This window comes from Branchiostoma belcheri, unplaced genomic scaffold, assembly GCF_001625305.1.
Source record: "Branchiostoma belcheri isolate BF01 breed outbred unplaced genomic scaffold, Haploidv18h27 scaffold165, whole genome shotgun sequence".
Classification (NCBI taxonomy): Eukaryota; Metazoa; Chordata; class Leptocardii; order Amphioxiformes; family Branchiostomatidae; genus Branchiostoma; species Branchiostoma belcheri.
In genome coordinates this window covers 71,218-94,555 of record NW_017803102.1, presented here as the reverse complement: position 1 = coordinate 94,555, position 23,338 = coordinate 71,218, and the positions used below count along the sequence as shown (strand labels likewise).

General features: G+C 38.7%; 1 protein-coding gene across 1 annotated transcript in view; it reads right to left on the bottom strand.

The window, feature by feature from the left end:
• Positions 1-1,045: 1,045 nt before the first annotated feature.
• Positions 1,046-23,338, bottom strand: part of LOC109466399 (protein FAM102A-like) — a 55,790-nt gene continuing 33,497 nt past the window's right edge. Inside the window, exons 3-12 of the mRNA XM_019764113.1 lie at positions 22,908-22,937; positions 16,418-16,531; positions 9,775-9,821; positions 6,737-6,891; positions 5,864-6,032; positions 5,625-5,717; positions 3,990-4,164; positions 3,268-3,382; positions 2,549-2,621; positions 1,046-2,015 (exon numbers count right to left, since the gene is read on the bottom strand). Coding sequence (XP_019619672.1) covers positions 1,970-2,015; positions 2,549-2,621; positions 3,268-3,382; positions 3,990-4,164; positions 5,625-5,717; positions 5,864-6,032; positions 6,737-6,891; positions 9,775-9,821; positions 16,418-16,531; positions 22,908-22,937 — 1,017 coding nt within the window. The 3' untranslated portion in view covers positions 1,046-1,969. The remainder of the gene's footprint in view (positions 2,016-2,548; positions 2,622-3,267; positions 3,383-3,989; positions 4,165-5,624; positions 5,718-5,863; positions 6,033-6,736; positions 6,892-9,774; positions 9,822-16,417; positions 16,532-22,907; positions 22,938-23,338) is intronic.

The window sequence follows — 23,338 nt, the reverse complement described above, 5'->3', positions numbered from 1 at the left end:
TTGACGTCACACTTCAAAGAAGCCACGTGACAAGCTTCACTGGGTCAGTCTACTGAGGAAGACCAGAGGGACTGGTCAAAAGCTCTAGGTCAGAAAACTTATTTGTGTTGGACCAAAAGTTTTAACTTTAAACACGTCTTCTTTTAAACTTCTTATGGCAAACAAGATTTGTGCAGCACTCAATACAAACCCCCAGCCAGCGGGTAGACATATTGTAACGTGTCACACAAAACGGGCCCAATCTTCTACCTTCACTATATCATGATTAATACATACATTAGTACCATAATTACAATATCATCATCGGACACAAATTAACAGTCATCTTCACTCCAGTACAATGTGGCTAGCACACTGTTATCTTCAGTCATTTACAGTATTGATTCAGTATATATATTTAATGTATACAACATGTTGAGGAAGTATAATCGTTGTCGGGAAGTTCTGTAGGTTATAAAAACTTCCACCGAAAAAGCATCCGATTGTAAGAAGGAAATATAAAATATTACAAACACTGAGTTACAAATTCTACTCCCAAAATGAGTTACTAACATCCAGTAATAATTCCTGATTAGAACACACTTGTACACACTGTACTTCTTTTATAAAATGCTTCAAGTTTCAGTTGATTATGTTTTATCATGTAGTAGTGGTGAGACTATCAAAGTTGTTTTTTTTCCACATGTTAGTTTTGTAGTACTGCAACAACGAATCGTAGCTTGATGCAGGAAGGTTGATTGAGAAGTTGGCTAAGGCCAAACCAATGTAGTTCTTGGTTCTCGTGCTAAACCCAACAAAAAAGGGCAAAACAAACACACAAAATAAGAAAGTTCATACATGTAATTGTGCTACAACCGTTTTAAGTTTTGAACCGAATCAGAAACCAAACATAATGAATCAAATAAAACACAACTTATTGTAATACATTGCTGAAAACTACAATAAAACCAACCTGGACTCAGTCCCTGGTTTCTGTGTTTTTGTCAGTAAATTTTTCTGGGTACCATCCTCACTAGGTTTTGCCAACTCTACTTGTTGCTACACATTGTTTAAGTAGCCAAATCCTAGGAAGGATGGCAGCCAGTCTAATAATAGTAACAAAACATGAGACAGCTATATAGAAAACATCCCACAAGCAACCACTTTAACTGTCTAGGCCTGAAGGTTTGCAGTTTTCTACTGGTAAAGCCATTCAGCAACCTTAAAACCAAGGAGAACCAAGAGACTACATTAGAATAGCCCATACTAGTAGTGTACTATGTGTTCTCATCATATTATATAACAGTTACTATCTAATGTTGGCAACAACACTCTACTACAGAATGGATCTGAAGCTTCTATCTAAAATATGCCACATACATCAGTCACAGCAAGGTTTAGTTTTACAAATGAGCATCCTTGTTTCCTCATTAAACAAGTTCTTGTAAGTCCTAATCTTGAATGTCATTATTATATACACTGTTTCCATACTAAAATATGCCGTATTAGTAAACTATTACAACTTGGCATGTTACAATGTTGGCAGGGCTATTATACATGATCAAGCAGTTTATAAACGACGGGCACCTTGAAAAGAAAATCATCTGGCACGAAAACAATCCTTCTTCCCTCAATACATTTTGCAAAGTTCCTTACTTCCTTTTCCACAGTGAACGTACTTACATACAACAATGCATTCTTCCAAGCTTCTATTGTACAAACCTCACAATGGATTCATTTCATTTTTACACACTTATCAAAATATACCAACTTGTCAAATCAATATCTCATCTCTCAAATGTAACTTCTCATTTTCAATGGCACAGCCACTTTACATATCTCCCATCATGATCCTTTGCTTTAGAGATTCTTCATTTGCATTTTTCCTTTCTGCTGTGTGAATGTAGGAGTCAGAAGTATGACAGAAAACTATTCTCCTTCTGTAGCCTGCTTGTCTTGACCCTCTGTAGTCTTCAAACCTGCCGGGAAACTATCTGTTCTCGAAGATAACTGCTTCAAATGCTCCGGCCGATATCCTGTGGATGGTAGAGGGAAAAACATGGCATTGACATCTGCAGTACTGATAGAATCTGATAGGTGGAGCTAGTGCTGTGTACCTACTACTACTATACCCAGAGGTTTAGGTAAACTCAAAATACAGAAGGGACTCCAAAGTGAATATTTCCCAATATGCCAAAAATTGCAACAAAAAAAATAACCCAACAAGCAACTGGATATGATTTTGGAAACGGTCAGATGTTTCAGGTAGCATCCACTAGCTTTCGTCAGTGACACTGGAGAGTTTTTTGATCAATCAATAGTTCGTACTTATAAACCTGCCTTTCTAACAACTGTCCAGTGTCACTGACGAAAGGTAGTGGATGCTACCTGAAACGTCTGACCGTTTCCAAAATCATATCCAGTTGCTTCAGTAACTGTTTTTTGGCACATCTTATTACCTGGATGTCTAACCTTCACCGACATAAATGCCCCAATACTTTATCCCCATCTATCAATCATACAAATGTATGAGTGAGAACAAAAAAAACAGATATAATGGTATCCCCACCTGTTCTTGAGTTCGTGGCTGCTCAGAGCTGTTGTCCCATCCTTGGCCACAAACAGTCTCAAACCTTCATCATCTGTGAAAATGTTTAATAAAGTCAAAAGCTGATATATAGCTGATATATTATTAATTCCTCAAGCTAACCGACATCTAGCACACTGCCGCCATCTCTCAGTAAGACATCTGGAGCCGCATAGTTCCTGTTTAGAACTTTTATCTAGCCTGCCACAAAGTGTTATGCTAAATATGTGAACATTTTATAGTGAGGAAGAAGAAAAAGAAATGCTGGTATTACAGCCTGTGTGAAGGAACAGATGCAGTACTGATAGCATCTGATAGGTGCAGCTAGTAAGCTGTCACCCGCACACCTTCAGATGATACAGACTATAAATGTGAACATTTTATAGTGGGGAAGAAGAAAAAGAAATGCTGGCATCACAGCCTATGTGCAGGAACAGATGCAGTACTGATCTGATCTGATAGGTGGAGCCGCTACGCTGTCGTCCATTGTAGTGGTTGGGCCAGCTATTCTCTTTTCACAGCCAAGGGCTGAATTGTGGAGCTTACAATTATTGGAGTTTAATTGCAAGGGTCTGGACATTCTGCGCTAACTCAGGTGACTTCAATACGACCCCAGGTGCAGCTATAGGACTGTAAGGTTTGAACCACTCACGCCGGGAAGGTCCCCTAATCTTTTCGATAAGTGCGGTGGGTTCACGTACCTTCCGTGCTCATGTCAGCGCTGAAGTCCTGTGACTGCAGAATCTGGTTGACGACGTCGTCTGCGTCGATTCTGGTGTCGTCCACTCTTCTCTGCTGGTTTGCCTCCTTATGCTTCTGTATGCGGGAGACAGGATGATATTTTGAGTTTTTACATGGTGTTGTTTTTATGCGCAGCCACCAGAGAATTTGCTACGCTCTCTATATAGTATGTATTGTGGAGGCATAGCGGGGCTGTGCACCTTATGAAGTACTGTATCAATAAAATGATTATGATACTAAAAAATGTCTTTCAGGTACACATCCAATGTTCAAATGGTACTGTCAATATTATTAATGTTCACTGTATTAAAAAAAAGTGCCAGTAATGGTTTTTAGTATAATATTACACTAGAGTGTACATTAATTTTGTGCCAAAAAACGTGCAATTTCTACCACAAAAATGAAAATTTAGGAATAGGAAAAGACAAAAAATATTGTGTTAACACCATCTTTATTGCACATCCTCCTGTGAGCTTGCAACCCGCTTATTTCACATTACACATGAACTTGTAGTTATAACACCACCACTGGTAAGGCAGGATTAGTGAACTTAGTCCTCTTGTCACTACTAGATAGACAGAAACCATGAACATGGTGAGCCTTGGTGCATGAACCAGTGCAGATCACCAGTCGAGCCAGCCGAGAAGCACCACCGATGATAACAAACACTCATAATTCTCACAATGTCGTGTTGCTGTCTGCAGACTGTCAGCAGCAGCCGGTCAGCACCTACCCTGCGCACCGGAGCCTTGGGCGTGGTCCCCGCCGTCTCCGCGGTGAGGGTGTCCCCGCTCGCGCAGGTCTCGGGAAGACTGCTACTGCTGGAGTACTGGCCAGAGCTACTGTGGCTGGGGTTTCTGCGGAATTCAAGGCAAGATAACAATCATAAATGATTACTGTACGTACAAAGAACTTTCTATGCTTAGGACTCAGCACATACGAGAAAGAGTGTGGGAAGGTCAAACACACAGCACTACCAGAGGACTAGCCCCCTGCTGTAGTGCCCTGCACAACTCTGTGTCGCCCGAGGGCTACGGAAATGGACATGGGCACCACCCTATGCTCTGCATAGAGCACGGGAGACCTTTCACAAAAGAACAGTTACTGTAGTGGTCACAGGACCATTCCTTGGGGAACACTTAAAGTTACTTTAGCCTGAGCCACTGACACAGGTCTTTGGAAGACTGCTGCTACTGTGGCTTGGGTTTCTGAGAAGGCAGATGATGTACATGATAGTAATCAGTAGTGGTCCCAGGATTATTCCTTGGGGAACATTTAAACCTACTTTAGACAGAACTATTGCCAGTATCTTTGGAAGACGGCTACTGCTGGAGTATTGGCATGATATGAGCTACTGTGGCTTGGGTTTCTGGGAAAGGCAAGATAACATAATTGAGCCTATATGTATAAAAGGCACAGAAGTGGTCCAAAGAGCCTTCCTTGGGGAACACTTAAACTTACTTAGGCAGACCCATGCACTTTCGAAGACTGCTTTGAGTTTCTACATGGCAGTAGAAACTGTCATTATCATAAGTATTTCTGATCATTCACCTACAAACTTAGGACAGTGGTGGTCTCAGGACAGTTCCTTTGGGTATATCTAAAGCTACTTGAGCCAGAACCATTGGCACATGCAGGTCAGTGGAAGACAGCAATAGCTAGAATACTGGCCTGAACTACATGTACTGTGGCTTGGGTTTTTGCATAGGCATTAGAGACTGTCATCATCAATAACATTGCTGATCATTTATGTACTACAAAACGTACAGTAATGGTCCCAGGACTATTCCTTGGGGAACATTTGAAGCTACTTTAGCCAGCACCACTGGCATAGGTAGTACTAACCTCTACTATTATGGCTTGAGTTTTTGCATTGGCATTAGAAACTGTCATAATTAATAACATTGCTGATCATTTATGTACAAAAGGAACAGTAATGGTCCCGGGACAATTCCTTGGGGAACATTTAAAACTACTGGCACTGGCCAATGTAGTACTGACCTAAAGTACTGTGGCTTGGGGTTTTGCATGGGCATTAGAGACTGTCATTATCACTAACACTACAGATCATTTTTGTACAAAACGTACAGTAATGGTCCCAGGATAATTTCTTGGGGAACACTTTATTTTAGCCAGAACCTCTGTCACAGGTTTGATGAACACAGGCCAGTGTGCTTCTGTGGGAATAACATATTAACTGTTCTAAAGTACAAAAGGGACAGTTAAGTGGTCCCAGGCCTATTCCTCTGTTATTTCAGCCAGACCCACTAGTAGTATAACCTTACCTTACATACACTATACTACACTATAACCTTACCTGAAGTGGCCAGGTTCAGTATAACTGGAGGATCGTGAATGTGTGCTGCTATAGTCGGAGGCCTTGGACTGTTGGCTGGCATAGCTGGAGTTTCTGGAACAATGTATACTACACTATACTACACTATAGCCTTACCTTACATACACTATACTACACTATACTACACTAGCCTTACCTTACATACACTATACTACACTATAACCTTACCTTACATACACTATACTACACTCTAACCTTACCTGAAGTGGCCAGGTTCAGTATAACTGGAGGATCGTGAGTGTGTGCTGCTATAGTCGGAGGCCTTGGACTGTTGGCTGGCATAGCTGGAGTTTCTGGAATGGCCCATTTCAAACACGTCCTCTGACAACGGGCTCTGCTCATGCTCATCGCTACTGGGAGATACCAAACCTGCAGTGGGGTAGGGGATAAACATGAGTGATGTACATAGGAAAGCTTTATACAAGGTTTAAAATCAACATACAAATGTATAAGGAATCTTATGATATTTTAGTAAATGTGATAACATGGCAGATAAGTGACGCTTCTAGTACATTTACAGACATACGACCAGAACTGTTTTTTAGTCATCTCCAAATACATAATAGACATGAAACAGTTTTAAGATTGGGAAGAATTTGCCTGCATTAAATTTGATTGAAGGAAGATTAGTGATTGGTAGACTGAAAGAATCATTGAATGAAGGATTGAATGAATGAATGTTTGATTGAATGCATGAATGAGCTGTAAGGTCTTGTAGTTCTTTCATCCCTACATGAATGAATGAAATCATTCAGGGCTCTAAGCTCGAGTTCTTCCTATCTGAATATGTGGGGGCGATTTTACTTATCTGAGGTGAGTACACTGGGCCAATTTTATGAGTGGTTGAATGAATGAATGGTGAAATGAATGAACAAACAAGTTCTAAGCCCTACCTGATGTGAGTACACTGGGGCAGTTTTATGAGTGGTTGAATGAATGAATGAATGAAAGAATGAACGAATGAGAACTAAGCTCTAGTTCTCCCCCTACCTGAGGTGAGTACACTGGGTCGGAATGAATGAATGATAGTTAAATGAATGAATGAATGAGCTCTAAGCTCTAGTTCTCCCTACCTGATGTGAGCACGCTGGGTCGGTTTTTCCTGGGCAGACTGCCGAAGCCGCTGCTGCCCGAAGCCAGACTCCCGCCACCGTCGTCAGCCTTACAGTCCAGCTGTAGACTGACATCCATCCGCTCTCCTGGCAGCACCATCTGTTTCATGTCTGGTCTGTAGGGCAACACAAAACTTACAGTTACATGTACATCATCTAACTAAGGTACAGTCCAGCTGTAGACTGACGTCCATCCTCTCTCCTGGCAGCACCATCTGCTTCATGTCTGGTCTGTAGGGGCAACACAAAACTTACATGTACACATGTACATCATCTACACATACATACATCAGTACACATACATGTACATCATCTAACTAAGGTACAGTCCAGCTGTAGACTGACGTCCATCCGCTCTCCTGGCAGGACCATCTGTTTCATGTCTGGTCTGGAAAGATCAGAGAACAGGTAGTTGATTAAAACTCAACTTTCATTTTGAGGTAGCTGCCTTCAACTAGCTGAAGATTCTGTTGCCTAACACACACACTCACACACACACACACACACTCACACACACACAGGGGGTCAAAATCTGATCATTTTAAGGTCTCATCAAGACCTACCCACCTACCAAGTTGATAATCCATCCGTAGCTTCTTGAGTTATGGATGCTAAAGCTATGCACACAGACAGACACACACACACATACACACACACAAACACACAGTAGTAAAGTAGCCTTAGGTAGGGTAGGGACAGTGGGTTGTTAAATTCACTGTATCTAAATTTGGGCAGTGGTAATACAAAGAGCCCATCCCTCTCCTTTTCATTGCTTTTACAAGTTGATCTACCAGACTGGACATCATTGCATCTTCCATAATCCCAATCGGTAGGGTAAAAAAAAGGTTGTCCAATACTAGTCTTACATGTAGGTGGGACAGTGGGTTGTTAATCCACTCAGTGTCTAAATTTAGACAGTAGTAATAGAAAAAGCCCATCCCTCTCCTTTCATTGCTTTTACAGGTTGATCTACCAGTCTGGACATCTATGCATGATTCCCATTCCCAACTAGTACAATCGAAAAAGAAGGGTAAATGCAGTATGAAAGCCTTTGGTAGGGACAGTGGGTTGTTAATCTACTGCGTCTAAGTCTAAATTTGGGCAGGCAGGTAATAGAATTTTAGTGGAGCCCATCCCTCTCCTTTCATTGCTTTTACACGTTGATCTACCAGTCTGGACATCTCTGCATGACTCCTATTCCCAGTTTAACGGCCATCTTCTCACATCCCATTAACAACTGCAGGACTCCTTAACGGTGGAGATAGGAAACCATCCATCATTGGGCCCGATCAATACCTGAGAACTCTCTGAGTCAGACTACTGTCTAACTTACACTGTCCACAAAATCACTGAAGAAAACCCTAACTGAACAACATGCATTATTATGAAACCTCTAGAACAAATATTCTTTTATTATTAGGGATTGAAATTCATTTTTGGGAATTGGGTGCACAAAAATTGTCTAACTTACAAGTGTTGCCCACAAATTTTTATCACCGCAAACCCAAGGCTTTAAACATGGAATTATGAAACCTCTAGAACATATTGTTTTATTATACTTTTCAGTTTCCATCAATAAAATCTGTTCAAAAAGGGCTAAAAAAAGTCTGTAAATGTCAGGTACACCGGCCATTTAAGGTACATTCTTGTACCTGATTATTCAAACTCTAAAGGTTTTATTTAGTCTTTTATAAGTCCTTCAGACTGAACAATATACTAGTCTACACACCTTGCTGTTACTGAAGATACATAATGACTGTATCATTATGTACAGTATACAAATTTACATGATTTATCAGTCAACAGATTATTAAATTTCATAATTTTTTGCTAGTCAAACATCAACTGAGTCAGCATCCAACTTCTGCACACGTTGAATACAGTCATGAGCACAGATGCTACAGATGCTAAATTACATCTCAGTAAAATCCCTTAATTTATGACCCCGCAATTTACCATCATCATTTCCTTAATAACACCCCTTAATGCCTGCTATAATGTACAGTATTAATGATCAGAACATTCCAAAAACAGGGCATTAACCACAGTAATGGCACCTTTCTGTAATCACTTTATCCCGACGTACAACAGATTTAATCTAAACATGTCTAAATTCTGGCAATGTCTGCTAGCAGATCACAGAATTCATTAGAGCCTAGGCCTAAAAAAAAATGTTGTGCTAAAATCCTGTTTCCCGACCAACTCTAGAAAAAACTGCTGACCCTACAATTTTTCTTGTGTGGACCCCTGCAAGGGACATACCGTGTAATTTTTTTAAGCTGATCAACCATTTCTAGCTCCATGCTCTGACACCTGGGTGATGAAACGCTGTACAATTGGGTTTCCAACATTGACAATGAAAATGTAAGTGTCATCATGCAAGTTTTACTTTTTAAACTGTATACAAGAATACGTTGGATCACTCTAGAGATTGCCAAAGTCAAAAAATTGCCAAAAACAAGAAAGAAAAAAAGAAGATAATCCCTACCTACCAACCCTAATTATTCAGGACTGAAACAGGAAACACAACATTTTTCCCTAGGCCCTACATGTAGAGGGATTATTTAGCATGCTCAGCAAGGGTTGGATTAATAGAATAAAGAGTACAGAGGTCCTACTTCATTAAGGGTACCAATTAACCCTTACTGACACTTAAATCCCATTTTAACTTTATCGCAATCAAAAACAACAACGACATGCGAAGGGCCAAAAGGTCAAAGTAATCACTTGCAAAACCAGGACAGACGCATGAATTATAAATAGACTGAAGTCTTCATTGCATTTATGAAGTCTTTTTTGTTCGTTTTATGTACATATCCAAAATAATCTTGAATTATTCAACATGTAAAAGGCTACACAAGTTCATATCTTCTAGTACTGACAACAAGACAGCTTTTTTGTCACAATTAGTAGGCTTAGTATCTTCAATTAATATCAAATACTGCAGATAAATGTACAAGTCATTTTGTCATAAGTAGAAGAAAACTAAAAGTACTTACGCTTTGAAGCAGGGGTCCCCAGACAGTAGAGTCATTGCTATGTTCACCTGTAGTAACACAAAGTAAACAGTTCCTATATATTAATAACTATGACAATGTAATGCAATATGCACTGAAAACACAAAACTAAAAATGAAAACTGCAAAGATTTTGATATACATGTAAGAAGTTATAATTGTGGCGTCGTGTGGTGTAGTGGTACATCACTGGACTATGAAATGGGGAGACCCGGGTCCGATTCCGGGTCGTACCCGAACAAGTCCGAACATGCGCCCCGACGTTGTACCCTTGGGAAAGGTACTTTACACGACTTTCCTCACCTCACTCAGGTGAAAATGAGTACCTAGCTTCGGCTAGGGACGTCCCTCGGATAGGACGTTAAATGGAGGTCCCGTGTTTGGGAACGCCACACCCCACGCACATTGAACCCACCACACTTATCGAAAAGAGTAGGGGACCTTCCCGGTGTGAGTGGTTCAAACCTTACAGTCTGGTCTCGGGTTTGACATCTTTGAAAAGGTGATAGTCACCTGTTATGTCAAGCCTTCCACAAATGTGGTAAATTGTCATAAATAAATGAATAAATAAATAAATAAATAATATTATGTCAAATTGTGGGTATTATGTTGATTCGAAAGTTGAGGGCCAATGTCTATTATCATTGGTTTATTTATTCGTCATACATGATTGTATAATACAGTCAACAAATATGGTTGACTGAATTGAGTGATCTTGGGCACTACAGATACAAACAACTTTCTTTATCGACCATATCGTTTATGCCTTCAAAATCCAATACAATATATATATATATATATATAATTCTACCTACAGTAATTATGCATCACATTGCGCTTGAGTGCTTTCACAGCAAACTAACACCAAGAAGACCTCCTTTTGATTTTTAACTGTAAAGTTAAATCCACGTGAAAATAAGTGAGTTAACAGTAACCAATTCCCATAGAAAACCCTGTCCGTTGTTCTGAATGATTCAGCAGCTCTGCTTTGACCTCTGCCATCAACAATTTAGAAGGCCTGTACAAATTGACCAACAAATCAAAGGATTTAACAGAACAACCTCATTTCGTTCGTACGGTCTAGCCTACATCTCATGACAACCACTCAGTGGTAGGCACTTAGACTTTATTACTTAAAAAATCAAAGAAAAAAACAACTCAGAGCTCAAAACTTGCCTTTCTGGATGGAAAATTTTCTGACATTTTATGAATTTTTAGGGGGATCGAATAAACAGATCTTAGAAAAAATGTCATCCATGAAAACGGGGTTACCCAAGAGCAATATCTCTAAATCCTTTTTCCAAAATAAATATGAAAAATTACAGAAAAACCAAGTCAGAGCTCTAAACTTGCCTTTCCTCACGGAAAATTATCTGACGTTTTATACATTTTTACTTTAGAGAGGTCAAAATGATCTTAGAATTTAAAGAAATGAGTGTCATCCATGGAAAAGGGGTTACTCAAGAGCAATGTCTGTAAATCCTGTAATGTCTGTCTGTCTGGGTCAATGCACCATGGGATTCATTTTCCAGATTGTGGGGGAAAGATAGTTGGCACGACATCGCCATAGTTACGGCCTCTGACCTATTTTTCATGTCTGTCAGGGACGACATTTCCTGAGAGATACTTAGTTAACAGCTGGGACTGAATCTAGATCTGTACAAGGCAATTTTCTTAATGGCTCAGGCTCAAAAACTTTCAAAAGGGTGACCAAAAGTTTTAATAAATTCTATCTTGAATTGGAATTGCTAAAAAAAACTGGTATTAGACCTGTACCATGCCATGGTGTTTGGAAAATGCCCTATAAATTATGTAGTAAAATACATTTTTTCTTCAAATGAAAATTGCTTCACATCTTTTCCTGAAAGATGTAATGTACCTTAATCAATCAAAATTCAATGATGGTAATTTCAGAAAATGTTGCCACAATTCAAACTGCATTTCAGAACGAGCATTAAATTTTAATACCTTATAAAAAAAATAGTCAAGTGTCTTCCCCTGTAATCTCATTGGTATGGTCCAAAGTTTAATCCAATTTCCTATCCACATGTGTGTCTGACAAGTAGACAACTGAGTTGAAGATGTCAGTGTGAGATCCAGGTCACACTGGGAGAGTTATGGCAGGGCTCGAAATACTGGGTGCACGTTAAGTGCCAAATATTTTTGTAGGTACAGTATTTTCAGGTATTCAATGTATAATAGTATACAGGATATTCTTGGAATCTAAGTGTCAAAAATATAATAAAATCTTTGCTGTAGTTCTTGTTTAAGATTTTGAAGTTAGCTCCCAATTCAGATTCAAGCTCAGAGAAGAAGAGCAGTAAGGTCTGTAAAATAGGTTTTGTTTCAAATGGTGCACCCCAAAATTTTTGGTGCACCCAACTTTTTTAGGTTGGGTGCACCTATTCCCAAAAATGAATTTTAAGCCCTGGTAATTCTGACAAGTAGACAACTGAGTTGAAGATGTCAGTGTGAGATCCAGGTCACACTGGGAGACTTATGACCTAGTCCTACGGGAATCATTACTCACTCCACTGGGGAAAATAAGAAAATCAAATTAAGATGATTAGATCCAAGCCATTACTATTAGTTCTGCCCTGTAGTTACTCCACTTTCGGATAGCTCTGTGACTTGAAGGCACACTAAGTAGCCTGGGGATAACTGCATTATGTACAAATTTATGTATTTCATGGGAAGTCAAAGTTATTATTGACCATGTAAATTTTGATGTTGCATATGTGTTTTTGTATGGGGGGGGGCAACTTGTAAAGGTGCGTATGCACCTGTTTTGCCCTCCCTTTCACTTTGTGAAAAATTGAAATAAACAATAAACAAATACACAAAGCATTTAAGCGAAAATGATTTAAATTTTAGTTATTTACATTTTATGTTCACAAATATCTCTGTATATGCATTTTCCAGATACGTGTAAATGTAGGTGTTGGCTATATAACCTGTAAACATCATGCACATTACTACAAAATATCTGCAGATTCCCAAGTTACCATTTTGAGCCATTCCGCGATATTACATACATGAAGCTGTGCACATAATATCAAATTTCTCTATCACAAATGCCATCTGCAGTGCAGTTTAACACCCAGAAATGGTACATTTGGCACGGCCTGCTGCACAAATGTAGGTCTGAGCATTGACTGAGCCATCAGTGGAATGTGGTAACCATTTATACAGACTGGGAACGGGTAGTTTGGCATGATGCCTTCATACCTGACTGTCTGTAGGCTCACATGGTACTGATAGATACACGTATGGAGGATTGGACTGGCCAGGAGGTTAAGTCATTGTCGGAATGCATGTGTGGAATATTGCATATACTGGGGTACTGTACATTATGTACATGCACAGATTTGGTGATGAATTCAAACAGTCATCCAAAAGTTTTGCCAAAAAACAGTTATCCAAGCAACAGAATATGATTTTGGAAAACGGTCAGAGGTTTCAGTACCATCCACTACCTTTCGCCAGTGACACTGGAGAGTTGTCAGAAAAGCAGGTTTATAAAAGCACGAACTATTGAAAAAGTTTACTCTAGATTTTTTTTTGCACAACAACTGTAACAGGTACAATGTATGTACATCAATCATACATGTCACTTTTATATCAGATCTAGAGGTCTCAAGTTCGATTCCCGCCTGCGCAGGAGACAATGTGGATTTGATAAATGTCTCACATGACCTCCTTGGCTAGCAGTGACGTCATAAAAGGGTTCTCGCCAGATTAGATTGGGCAGCCTTAAACACTTTACCTGTCCGAATAAGACGGACAGTCTGCCATGTTTTCTGATGAAAAGCTGCTTAATTTAAACCCTGTCATCCTGCAGCCACAGTAAGTGGAGCTTAAAGACAGTCCCATCCCTGTCCAAATTAAGTACATGTCTGAGTCTGGAGCTTTGCCAGCTTTAGTGATCGCCTTACATACTGTACATTTGGAAATTTTCTAGTGTTCGTAGTTTTCAGGGTAATCTCTCATGGCAAATTCAGACATAACAAGCAGAAACATTTCTTTGCTTTTTGTCTCATTTTTTCATTCTCATTCTCATTTTCTAATTAAAATTGTTCCAACTGCGAACTTTAAGATACCACAAGGTTCGAATCTGTTTTGAAATTTTCGCAAAATTTCTCAGCATTTTTTTTCCGGGTGAATTCTCACGGTAAATACAGATATCACAAGCAGAAATGTTTGTTCTCCATTCCATTCTGTTTCCGTTATTTGTATAACCAACCGTGAACTTAAAGAAATGCCACAAACTTGTGATGTTTCCACTGCTGTAAAATCAAACACATTTACAGTAGTCTATTCTCCCTGGCTAAGCACTATAATCTACCATTTATGTTATCAAAACCCCATTTTCACTCTCCAACCCAAATCTTTCACTTCTATAAATGCTAGAATTGCTGGCATTATAGACCTTTCTCACTGATGGCCTTGAATTCAGCCCATTTGTTGCCACTTGAGCAGAAATAAGGGTAATGTAATTTTTCCAGGATGGGTTTAAGTGGTTCTTAAGTCCCCACTTACAGATCAGTATCAGGGCTTTAGTTATACATCATTCTGTCTGATTATAAAGGCTTTGCAAGGAAAGCTATCTGAGGGCTTCTTTACTGTGGTATCTACAAGAAAGGGGGTACACTAGGAGGGAGTGCAACAGTGCCACAAGAAGCAAGAATAATTGGCAGTTCTGTGAATAGTTTCATCAGGTTGGTAATTTAAGTCACAGAGCAATACACCAGTCAGAATTGCCCTGAGGAAGGTGGCAGACAGTACAGTCACTGAAACGTCGGCTGAATAAAAGACTTGGTTGTGTAAAAAGAGTCTCTTTACTCAATTGGAAATTCTATATCTCTCTAATGTTTTCAGTGAAAACATTTCAACATTTTTTAATTTGGTTTTGATATTTCTTTCTGATTGAATAAAAATGTTGGCCAGGGCTGTATTTCCTTTGAAATGTCACAAATTTAATCTTCTTTTCATCATCATCATCATGCCTCCGGATTATACTAATCCAGTGAGGTACACTTGATAAAGTTACTCCAGTATGTCCTATCTCTCATAGCAGACACAGATTTTGTAGCCAAAAGGCAACCTTAGCAATTTGATGGTAAAGAATAGCTAATATAGTACGTAGGTGATTTTACTTGCTTCAAGGTAAAATTATCTATAGCATCCTTTACAGTTACAAAGACTTTCAGATTTAACCTTTTATCTTCCATAAAACAAATCTAAGTGGATATTGATTGATCAAATAACTAGTCTCTTTCATACCAGATGTAGAAGAAATCTCCTTATACTCAGTTTAAGTTATAGAATCAATATCAAATCAGCACGGCATTGATTTTCTGTTACCTTTCTGTACCTCAACAGCTCTAGGCAACCTGAGGCTGCATTGTGTATTCACAGTGTGTGGTTAAATGTTGCACATAGGTGTCCTTTGCAATGCACCAAAAAGCAGTTACTCAAGCAACTGGATATGATGATGATTTTGGAAACGGTCAGACGTTTCAGGTAGCATCCAGTACCTTTTGTCAGTGAATGAAAGACCAGGAGAAATGCAAGTCTTTCAGTCACTGACGAAAGCTAGTGGATACTACCTGAAACGTCTGACCGTTTCCAAAATCATATCTAGTTGCTTGAGTAACTGCTTTTTGGCGGATTTTCTGTTACCTTTCTGTACCTCAACAGCTCTAGGCAAGCTGAGGCTACATTGTGTATTCATAGTGTGTGGTTAAATGCTACATATAGGTGTCCTTTGCAATGATACCCTTATCTAAAGTAACAGTTTTCCATGGAGGGTTTTGTGGCATTAACGGTACTAGAATTGCTGTCATAGCTGGAATACCTGAGTGATGCTTGCTTTCTTGTGTATACTGTAAATCTGGAGTTTATTTCTCTGCTTTTTGCTGTGACTACTTCATGAAATCATTGTACAAATTGGTTAAAAATTCAACACACAAAGTTCATATCTTCATACATGCACATAAAAAGCATGCCAACTGGTGAAAAAACTTGTCAAGGTAGTGTATATGTAGTTACATTTATATTATTACCTGTCCTTGGTGCTGAAATGGTTTTCTGAACGATTCTGAACTACATATATACCTGGTCCAATGCAGCAAAGTATTGTGAGCTACAGCTGTGAATATACTGACACAACTGATCACAATACTCTGTTGGAGGTCACTGATAACTTGTTAAGGGGGCGGAGTTACAAGTATTTTACCTGTCCTTGGTGCTGAACTGGTCTTCTGAACAATATATGTACATACCAATGCAGCAAAGGGATTGTGAGACACAGCTGTGAACGTACAGACACAAGTCACACAACTGATAACTTTAAGGTAACATTTGCAAAGCAAATGCATAATGTTAACCTTCACATATGGTCTGCTCTGTTAAAAATTCTTACTCAAACACATTTATATAACATTATATGGTGACAGGAGTCTAAATCCCTCCTGCTATAAAACTGCAACATGATAACCCAACACTAGTTACCATGGTGATAGACTGTCTAGTTCAAGTCATTGACCGTTTTGTGTTTGGAGAAGAGCAAACTGAGCAAAAACAATATTTTCCTGTGTTGACTTCCTTGGAGTACTAAGCCTTACCTTGAGAATGGAGTTGTCCTGTCTGTGTTTCGAGTCGTACCCCTCCAGCAGGTACCTCCTGGACGTGGTTCCTGAACCAGCAAACTCACCCAGGTTTACATCTACGAATCCCAGCTGGAATAAACAACAACAATAAACAACAACAATAAATAACAACAATAGTTACTATGTTTTATTTTTCTAATGCCGACATGTAATCACAAGACGTGGTGATGGCACACTCTTATATTAATACTGCCGCCAACACAGGGGACAATGCAATACTCATTTTCATTTGGGCGAAGTGAGGAAAGTGACGTGTAAAGTGCCTTTCCCAAGGGCACAAGATCGGTGGCATGTCAGGACTCGAACCCGGGACCTCTTGGTTCCGAGTCGAGTACTCTGCTGTTATGCCACGCGACCCCACAGTTACTATTTTGGAGAAGGTTAGACATTAAGGTACACAATTATTAAGTCAAAAGAAAATTCAAACTCTACAAGTACTACTACTGGATAAATTATGGAATTTTCCGGAATTGTCTCCGTAATTCATCCAGTAGTAGAGTTTGAATTTTCTACATTTAAGACAACAGTTTAACTTAGTAAACCTCATAACTTATTTCTATGATAAAGACAAAGCACTGCCATGAAAGCAATAAAATTACGACAGCAATAAAATCACAGCAAACATTGTGAGATACACAGTATCTTTGCCTGAGTCGGAAACACCTATCAAACCACCAAGGGAAATCACAGGAAAAAGGAAGAGATCAGAGCTCTCCTTTCAATTATAAATAACTGCCATATCCTGCACTACTGAAGGGCAGGGCTGGACAGATAAGTATGATCTAATGCCAGCCACTAAAGGACTAGTGACGCCAACGCAGGGTAATGTGAAAGCTTGAGGAATCGGCTGTCTACTTCTCATACTATCATCCTCTTTTGAAGACTCAAAGATGGGAGAGAACTTTTTATGGTATTGTAGCAGAGAAGCTCTTTGAATCTGTTCATATGGTTTGCCTTTGAGGGATATTGTTATTACTTTTTGTACCATATAAAGCCATTTCTGTAAGAAGTTTTACTCTCAAAACTACTTGCCTTTAAGGTGTACGAAAATAAAAAAAACTTCTTTGGTGACATTGGTTATTTACCTATTGCAAAATGTACATTTGATTTTTTTTCATTAAAATTAAATTAAATTCTTTTTAATTAAAAATAACTGGTGTCTTTTTGCAAGTGAAGTTTTAAACTTAAGCTTGTATAATTCTACAAAGAAGGGATTCACAGTTTTGGGTGGGCAATATTCAGTGACTTAAATACAGTGAGTGAAATGTTACAGTGAGAATTTGTTAAAATGTTACAGTGAGAATTTGTTGAAATGTTACAGTGAGAATTTGTTGAAAACTTACACAGCAAAATTCTGATTCTGAAGACAATAAAAAAACATGTACATCATTTCAGTCTAATGAACTTACTCTGACCTTATTTTCCTACCTCCCAAACTGAAGGTTATAAACAGTAACAGTTTTTACTGTTCTGCCCTGATTTCTCTGGAGGCTTGTTTATAATTGGCCGTTTCTACAGGCCTTAATTAGACTATTTCAGACTAAGGCTATAACTCTCACACAGGAGAGCAGTACTGTTTCTGAAAACATATTCCTCATCAGCTTCAATGTAGATCCAATCTTTGTAAAAAAATGTAACCCATATTTTCTAATAAAAAAAACTACTAGACAAGTATTAGGTTCAATGTAGATCAAAAAATTATTTGCTGTATATATCCTTACGGTTACACCACCAAAAAATGCTGTTTCTGAAAACAATTAAAGATATTCCTCATCATGTTCGATGTAGATCCAATCTTTGCAACCCATATTTTCTAACAGCCCCCCCCCCAAAAAAAAACTACTAGACAAGTATCAGGTTCAATGTAGATAAAAAAATTATTTGCTGTATATATCTTTACAGTTACACCACCAAAAAATGCTGTTTCTGAAAACATAAACATATTCCTCATCATGTTCAATGTAGTTCTTTTTTTTTTTTTTGTAAGGCCTAGGAAAATGTTGTGTTTTCTGTTTCCCAACTGACCCTAGAAAAACTGCTGACTCTAGCCATTTGTTTGTGTAGACCCCTGCAGGGTACATAAATTTTTCAAGCTACCATCCAAAATCCGTGACCCTAGCATGTCCAGATCATGAGATATCAAAACCTTAGTTCTGCTGCAGTACCAACAAAAGCCACCAGAGGGCCCAAAATCTAATCATTTGTAGGTTTCATCAAGACCTACCCACCTACCAAGTTTCATAACAATCCATCCAAAGCTTTTTAAATTATGCTGTTCACAGACAAACAGACAAAAACTACTGAAAACGTACTTGGTGACAGTAGTAAATCTATACATCCAGATAACGTCTAAAAACAAGCAAATTTTTCAGACAGTCTCAGCATTAGACAGTGACAGATGTACATGCGTGCATGATGTCAGAACTCTGTGCTTCTGATATGAAACGCCTGCAGACATCATACCTCAAACAATAAATCTGCTATATACAGGAAACCTCTGGGACAATGTTGTGCCTACATGTAGACTTGCAATATTTCTACCATTATGCTTCGACTGTCAGACATTTTTCACTGACACACAGGGGACGCCTCTTTCCTTTCAAAATGACAAAAACCACAACAGTTACTGTGAAACCTTTTTGGTTAGCTGTCAAGTGCTTTCTTACAATGTAAAGGTTTACATGTATGTGAACAGAATTTGAATTGCTGAACAGACGTTTCCTGAATCCTTGCCAATGCCATGCTTTACTGGTAACACTTAAACAAGATAAGTTTAGAAACACCAGGAATTTGAAATATCATACCAGGAGAGAAATAATTTTTTTTTTTAACAGGGTGGCTCAATGCATGGCCTATACGACCACTTCTCGGCATTGAACTATACTAGAATATGAGAGAAACATGGCTATGTCAAGAGATGGTGGTGAATGTATGATTTGAAGCCTGTAGATTGTAGGTTGGTGGGAAACACTTTAAGTGTCAAGGAGGGAATTCCAAAGCTTGGCCATAATGAGATCTTCAATTTCTTACTGTTGCAGACTGTTACAACAGTTCTGTATAAGAAGAGTACACATTGACGTGCACAGAATACTGATGTTTCTTGAATCCCTGCCAGTTCCATGCTTTACTGGTACAGCTCAGTCGATCGTTGGCGGTACGGTGGGTCCTTTATAACCCACATTATTGTCTCCCAGCGAAGCACGTTAGATCGTCTGGAATCAATAAATACCTGCTGCCTTGTAAAGCAGCCAATTTTCTCTCCAATTAGTGAAGAATGGGAGAAGAATGGGAGCCCGTATGTGGTATGTGTGGTAGGAGAAATAATACGGTATTGAGTGCAGTCTCTGTAGTTGGTTCAATAAGTGTTTCTTTTTTAATACAGTTACACATTTCTACATGATTGATTTTTAAGTGAATTCAAAATAATAGATATTAGTTTATGGCAAATTCCTGCCTGAACTCAGCCTAATTTCAAATAAAGACAAAAGAACATTGAAACAGAGTATAAAATAACTTAAAAATCTACAAAATCAAACTAAAATGTTACAAATTGTTGAAAACTATATGCACCATGTAGCTAATATGATGTCTAAAACTATAAAATATATTAGTCATGTTCTCCTTTCATTATCAAGCCTTCCAACTCTTTTGCAGAATACATATAATACCCCACAATCCAGTCTTTAGTTAATAACTATTGCAGAGTTTGACACAAAAGACTCATAGCCATACAGTACTAGTCTGTGGTATAGTTATTAGGTGTTACACTCAACCGTGTCTCAAGGTACAGGAGAAATTCAAGGTGTGAAACCTTGATAAGCAGAAAACTTGAAGACATGTCATCCTGGGTGCTATAATCTGACATGAGAAATGGTCCTAAGAATAAGCCGATTTGAACAGTTCCATTGGAAATGACAGCTATATGTAACGCAAGGTTACCAGTTTACGGTCGAATTATGGAAAATTCCATTTTTTGTGAAAACGCATGGGCAGAACTAAATATTTAACCCTTGTGAAGAAACAGTAGTTCGTCGGTTATAAAAGTGTGTGCCGTGTCATTGCTTCCCTGCGTTTTTTGTGCCGTGCCAGCTTTTATTTATTTAGTAGTTAACAGTGGAGAATTGCTCTAGGGTGACCAATTAACGGTCACTTGGACCTTTGTCCTTGTATGCTCTACGTATAAGCGCACATAGACAAACACTTTCTGCAAAAAAATACCGAAGTGGTCAACAACAAACCACGGTAAAATGTCAGTGTGTAGCCCACTGTCGCATGCAGTAGCGCTGTGGTGCTAAATGAGGCTGGACCTGCATTTTTCCCTTAGTAGAACGTGACATAATGGCCCAAGATGTTCCATTAAACCGTTGCAATAGATAACAAGCGTCTATGCCCCTCCAGACACAAAGGAACGTCGTGAAAACCCGAGCAAACTTTTCGCTACGGACGCAGGAAGCGACTTTTACGTACCTTTCTGCAGTTTAAAACCGTGACGTCACCTGATGCAACGATGATGATGATCAAAATGGCGTTCGAAAAAACGCTAGTCGGCGAGAACTGCCACTGTACTTTTGCTTGTTTATTTCAAGGTGTTTGAAAGTTTCATACCTCACAACACCATGGATGATTGAAATAAGAAAGCCAGGTTTGATGCCAGCTATCGTTACAATTTCCTAGCATTCTTGGGATTTTAAAAAATCGACGAAATGTTGAGTATTGTATTATGTGAAAAACACAACATGCGTCCAAGGCCATGTTACCTTGCTGTCCCGTCATATCGGAAGATACTCTGCTGTGTCGCTGAATGCAAACTTATTCCCATCCAGTGAATAAATAAAAGACACATATAAGGATCATATTCATGTTATTCTTTGTTGCTCACGACCGTTGATTTTTGGCTGGTACACCTCGAAGTGTGGCCGTGTCACTAACTGACCGTAAACTGGTCCTGCACGTAAACTGGTAACCTTGCGTTATCATTGCAAAATATTACTAAATTGCTGTCAACAACTGTCATCATCATTAGTATGATGATGTCTTACATATTTACATATTGATGAAGATATTATGGCTGTGTAATTCTTCCTCCCTGGAAATGAGTGAATGTTTTTCACCATCGTGTGAAGAGGATTGTTGCTTTTGGTGTATCTGTTTGTGTGAGAGTGTCCAGGGCTTGAAATACATAGTGCAGGTAAAATTGGGGTTGTTCAGGTACATCATGTATTTCTGATGTCTACCTGCATCTAAGCTGTACTGATCTACAATGTAGGTCCTTGGTTTATATATTAGATAGGTGTAGATGGATTTTTATTTGCTGCATTGACAGAGAGTTGCCACCTATATGTATGAAGTATAATATAAAAGAAATACAGTCATGTGTATGCAGAAAGAAGCTTCAGTATTTGGAGCCCTGGCTTCATAAAACCACCATGCACCACAACATGCTGCAGTTCCAGTGTAGGGGGCGCTGCTGCACCATAACAAAGAACTGCAGCTGTACAAAGCTGTGACTCCCTGTAAGCTATTCAGCCTCACAGCTTTATTGACTTGACTCAACCCCAGTACATAAATCTGTGATGTGTGTTTGCAGCGATAGCAAGTTCATTATCAGCTAGTGGTCAAAAACAGAGAGTTCAAAGGCAGCAAAACTAAAAAATATCTGTACATTATAGTGTTTTAAACCCATCAATATGTACATGTATTTATCTATTTATTTATTCATATAATGCAAAAGTGGCATCAATTTTGTTTCATAATTTTGTGAAACTGTGAAGTATGCATCCTTATTCATTGGTACATGGTTCAAAGTTTGAGATCTTGTCCTAAGCAATATTTATTTAGTTATTTTACTATCTTCTAACAAAATACACTGGCATAAGATTTAAAGAAGTTGGCTTATACATCAATGAAAGGTAAAGACACAGCATTTAGAGCAAATGACAAGAAAAATAAACCGGACTGTCCCCTAAACAATTCCAACCACAACAAGGGGAGGTGTTCACTGACAGACAAGACAGACTTTGTAAAATGTTGAACTTTATTCCAACACAAGGGGTAGGCAGAGATCAAATTTTCAACGACTACTTACAGAAGTGATCGGTCATTAATTATCGTGATGTAGGCGACAGTGGTTGTTGAAAATTTGATCTGTGTAATCCTTGTGTTGGAATGAAGTTCAACATTTTACTATGATTACTACCAATCGCGACATTACGTTTTGAAATGATTGGTCATTAATTATCCTGATGAAGGTGACAGTGGCATTTTACTAAGCTTAGAGTTCATTCATTCATTCATCCATTCATTTGTTTAACCATTCATTCATGATTGAACCAATCTTTCATTTATTCAATCAATCAAATTTCAACATTTTATTACTTCAACATTATTTACTACCAAAACAGATGAACCAAGTTACTTCGAATTTCATGATAAGTCTCAGACTCACCTTCGTAAATGTCTTCCCGCCTTTTACCTCCTGCAGAAACAAACAGACATTTAAGAATCAGTTAAGATGATGAAAGATATTTAAGTTTCTAGTAAGCAATTGCTGGAGTATCCTTTTTCTTTTATTCCTTTTTCTTTCGTGCAATGTACATGTTCTGGAGAGACAATTGATAAATGCATTTTTCTTTTATGCAATGTATTAGTATACCTCTGCGTAACATTGTTACTGACTGGCTGAGGGACATGTGTATCTGTAAAACCAGCCAGTAAAACCACCCTTCGGCATATCTGTATCTGTATCTGTATAGTCGGTATAACCACCTTTCGGCGTAACACACCAGCTTCTGTATCTGTATAGCCGGTATAACCGCCTTTCGGCATAACACACCAGCTTCGCAGGCACGCGGCACGGCGGCAACTGGCTACATTACA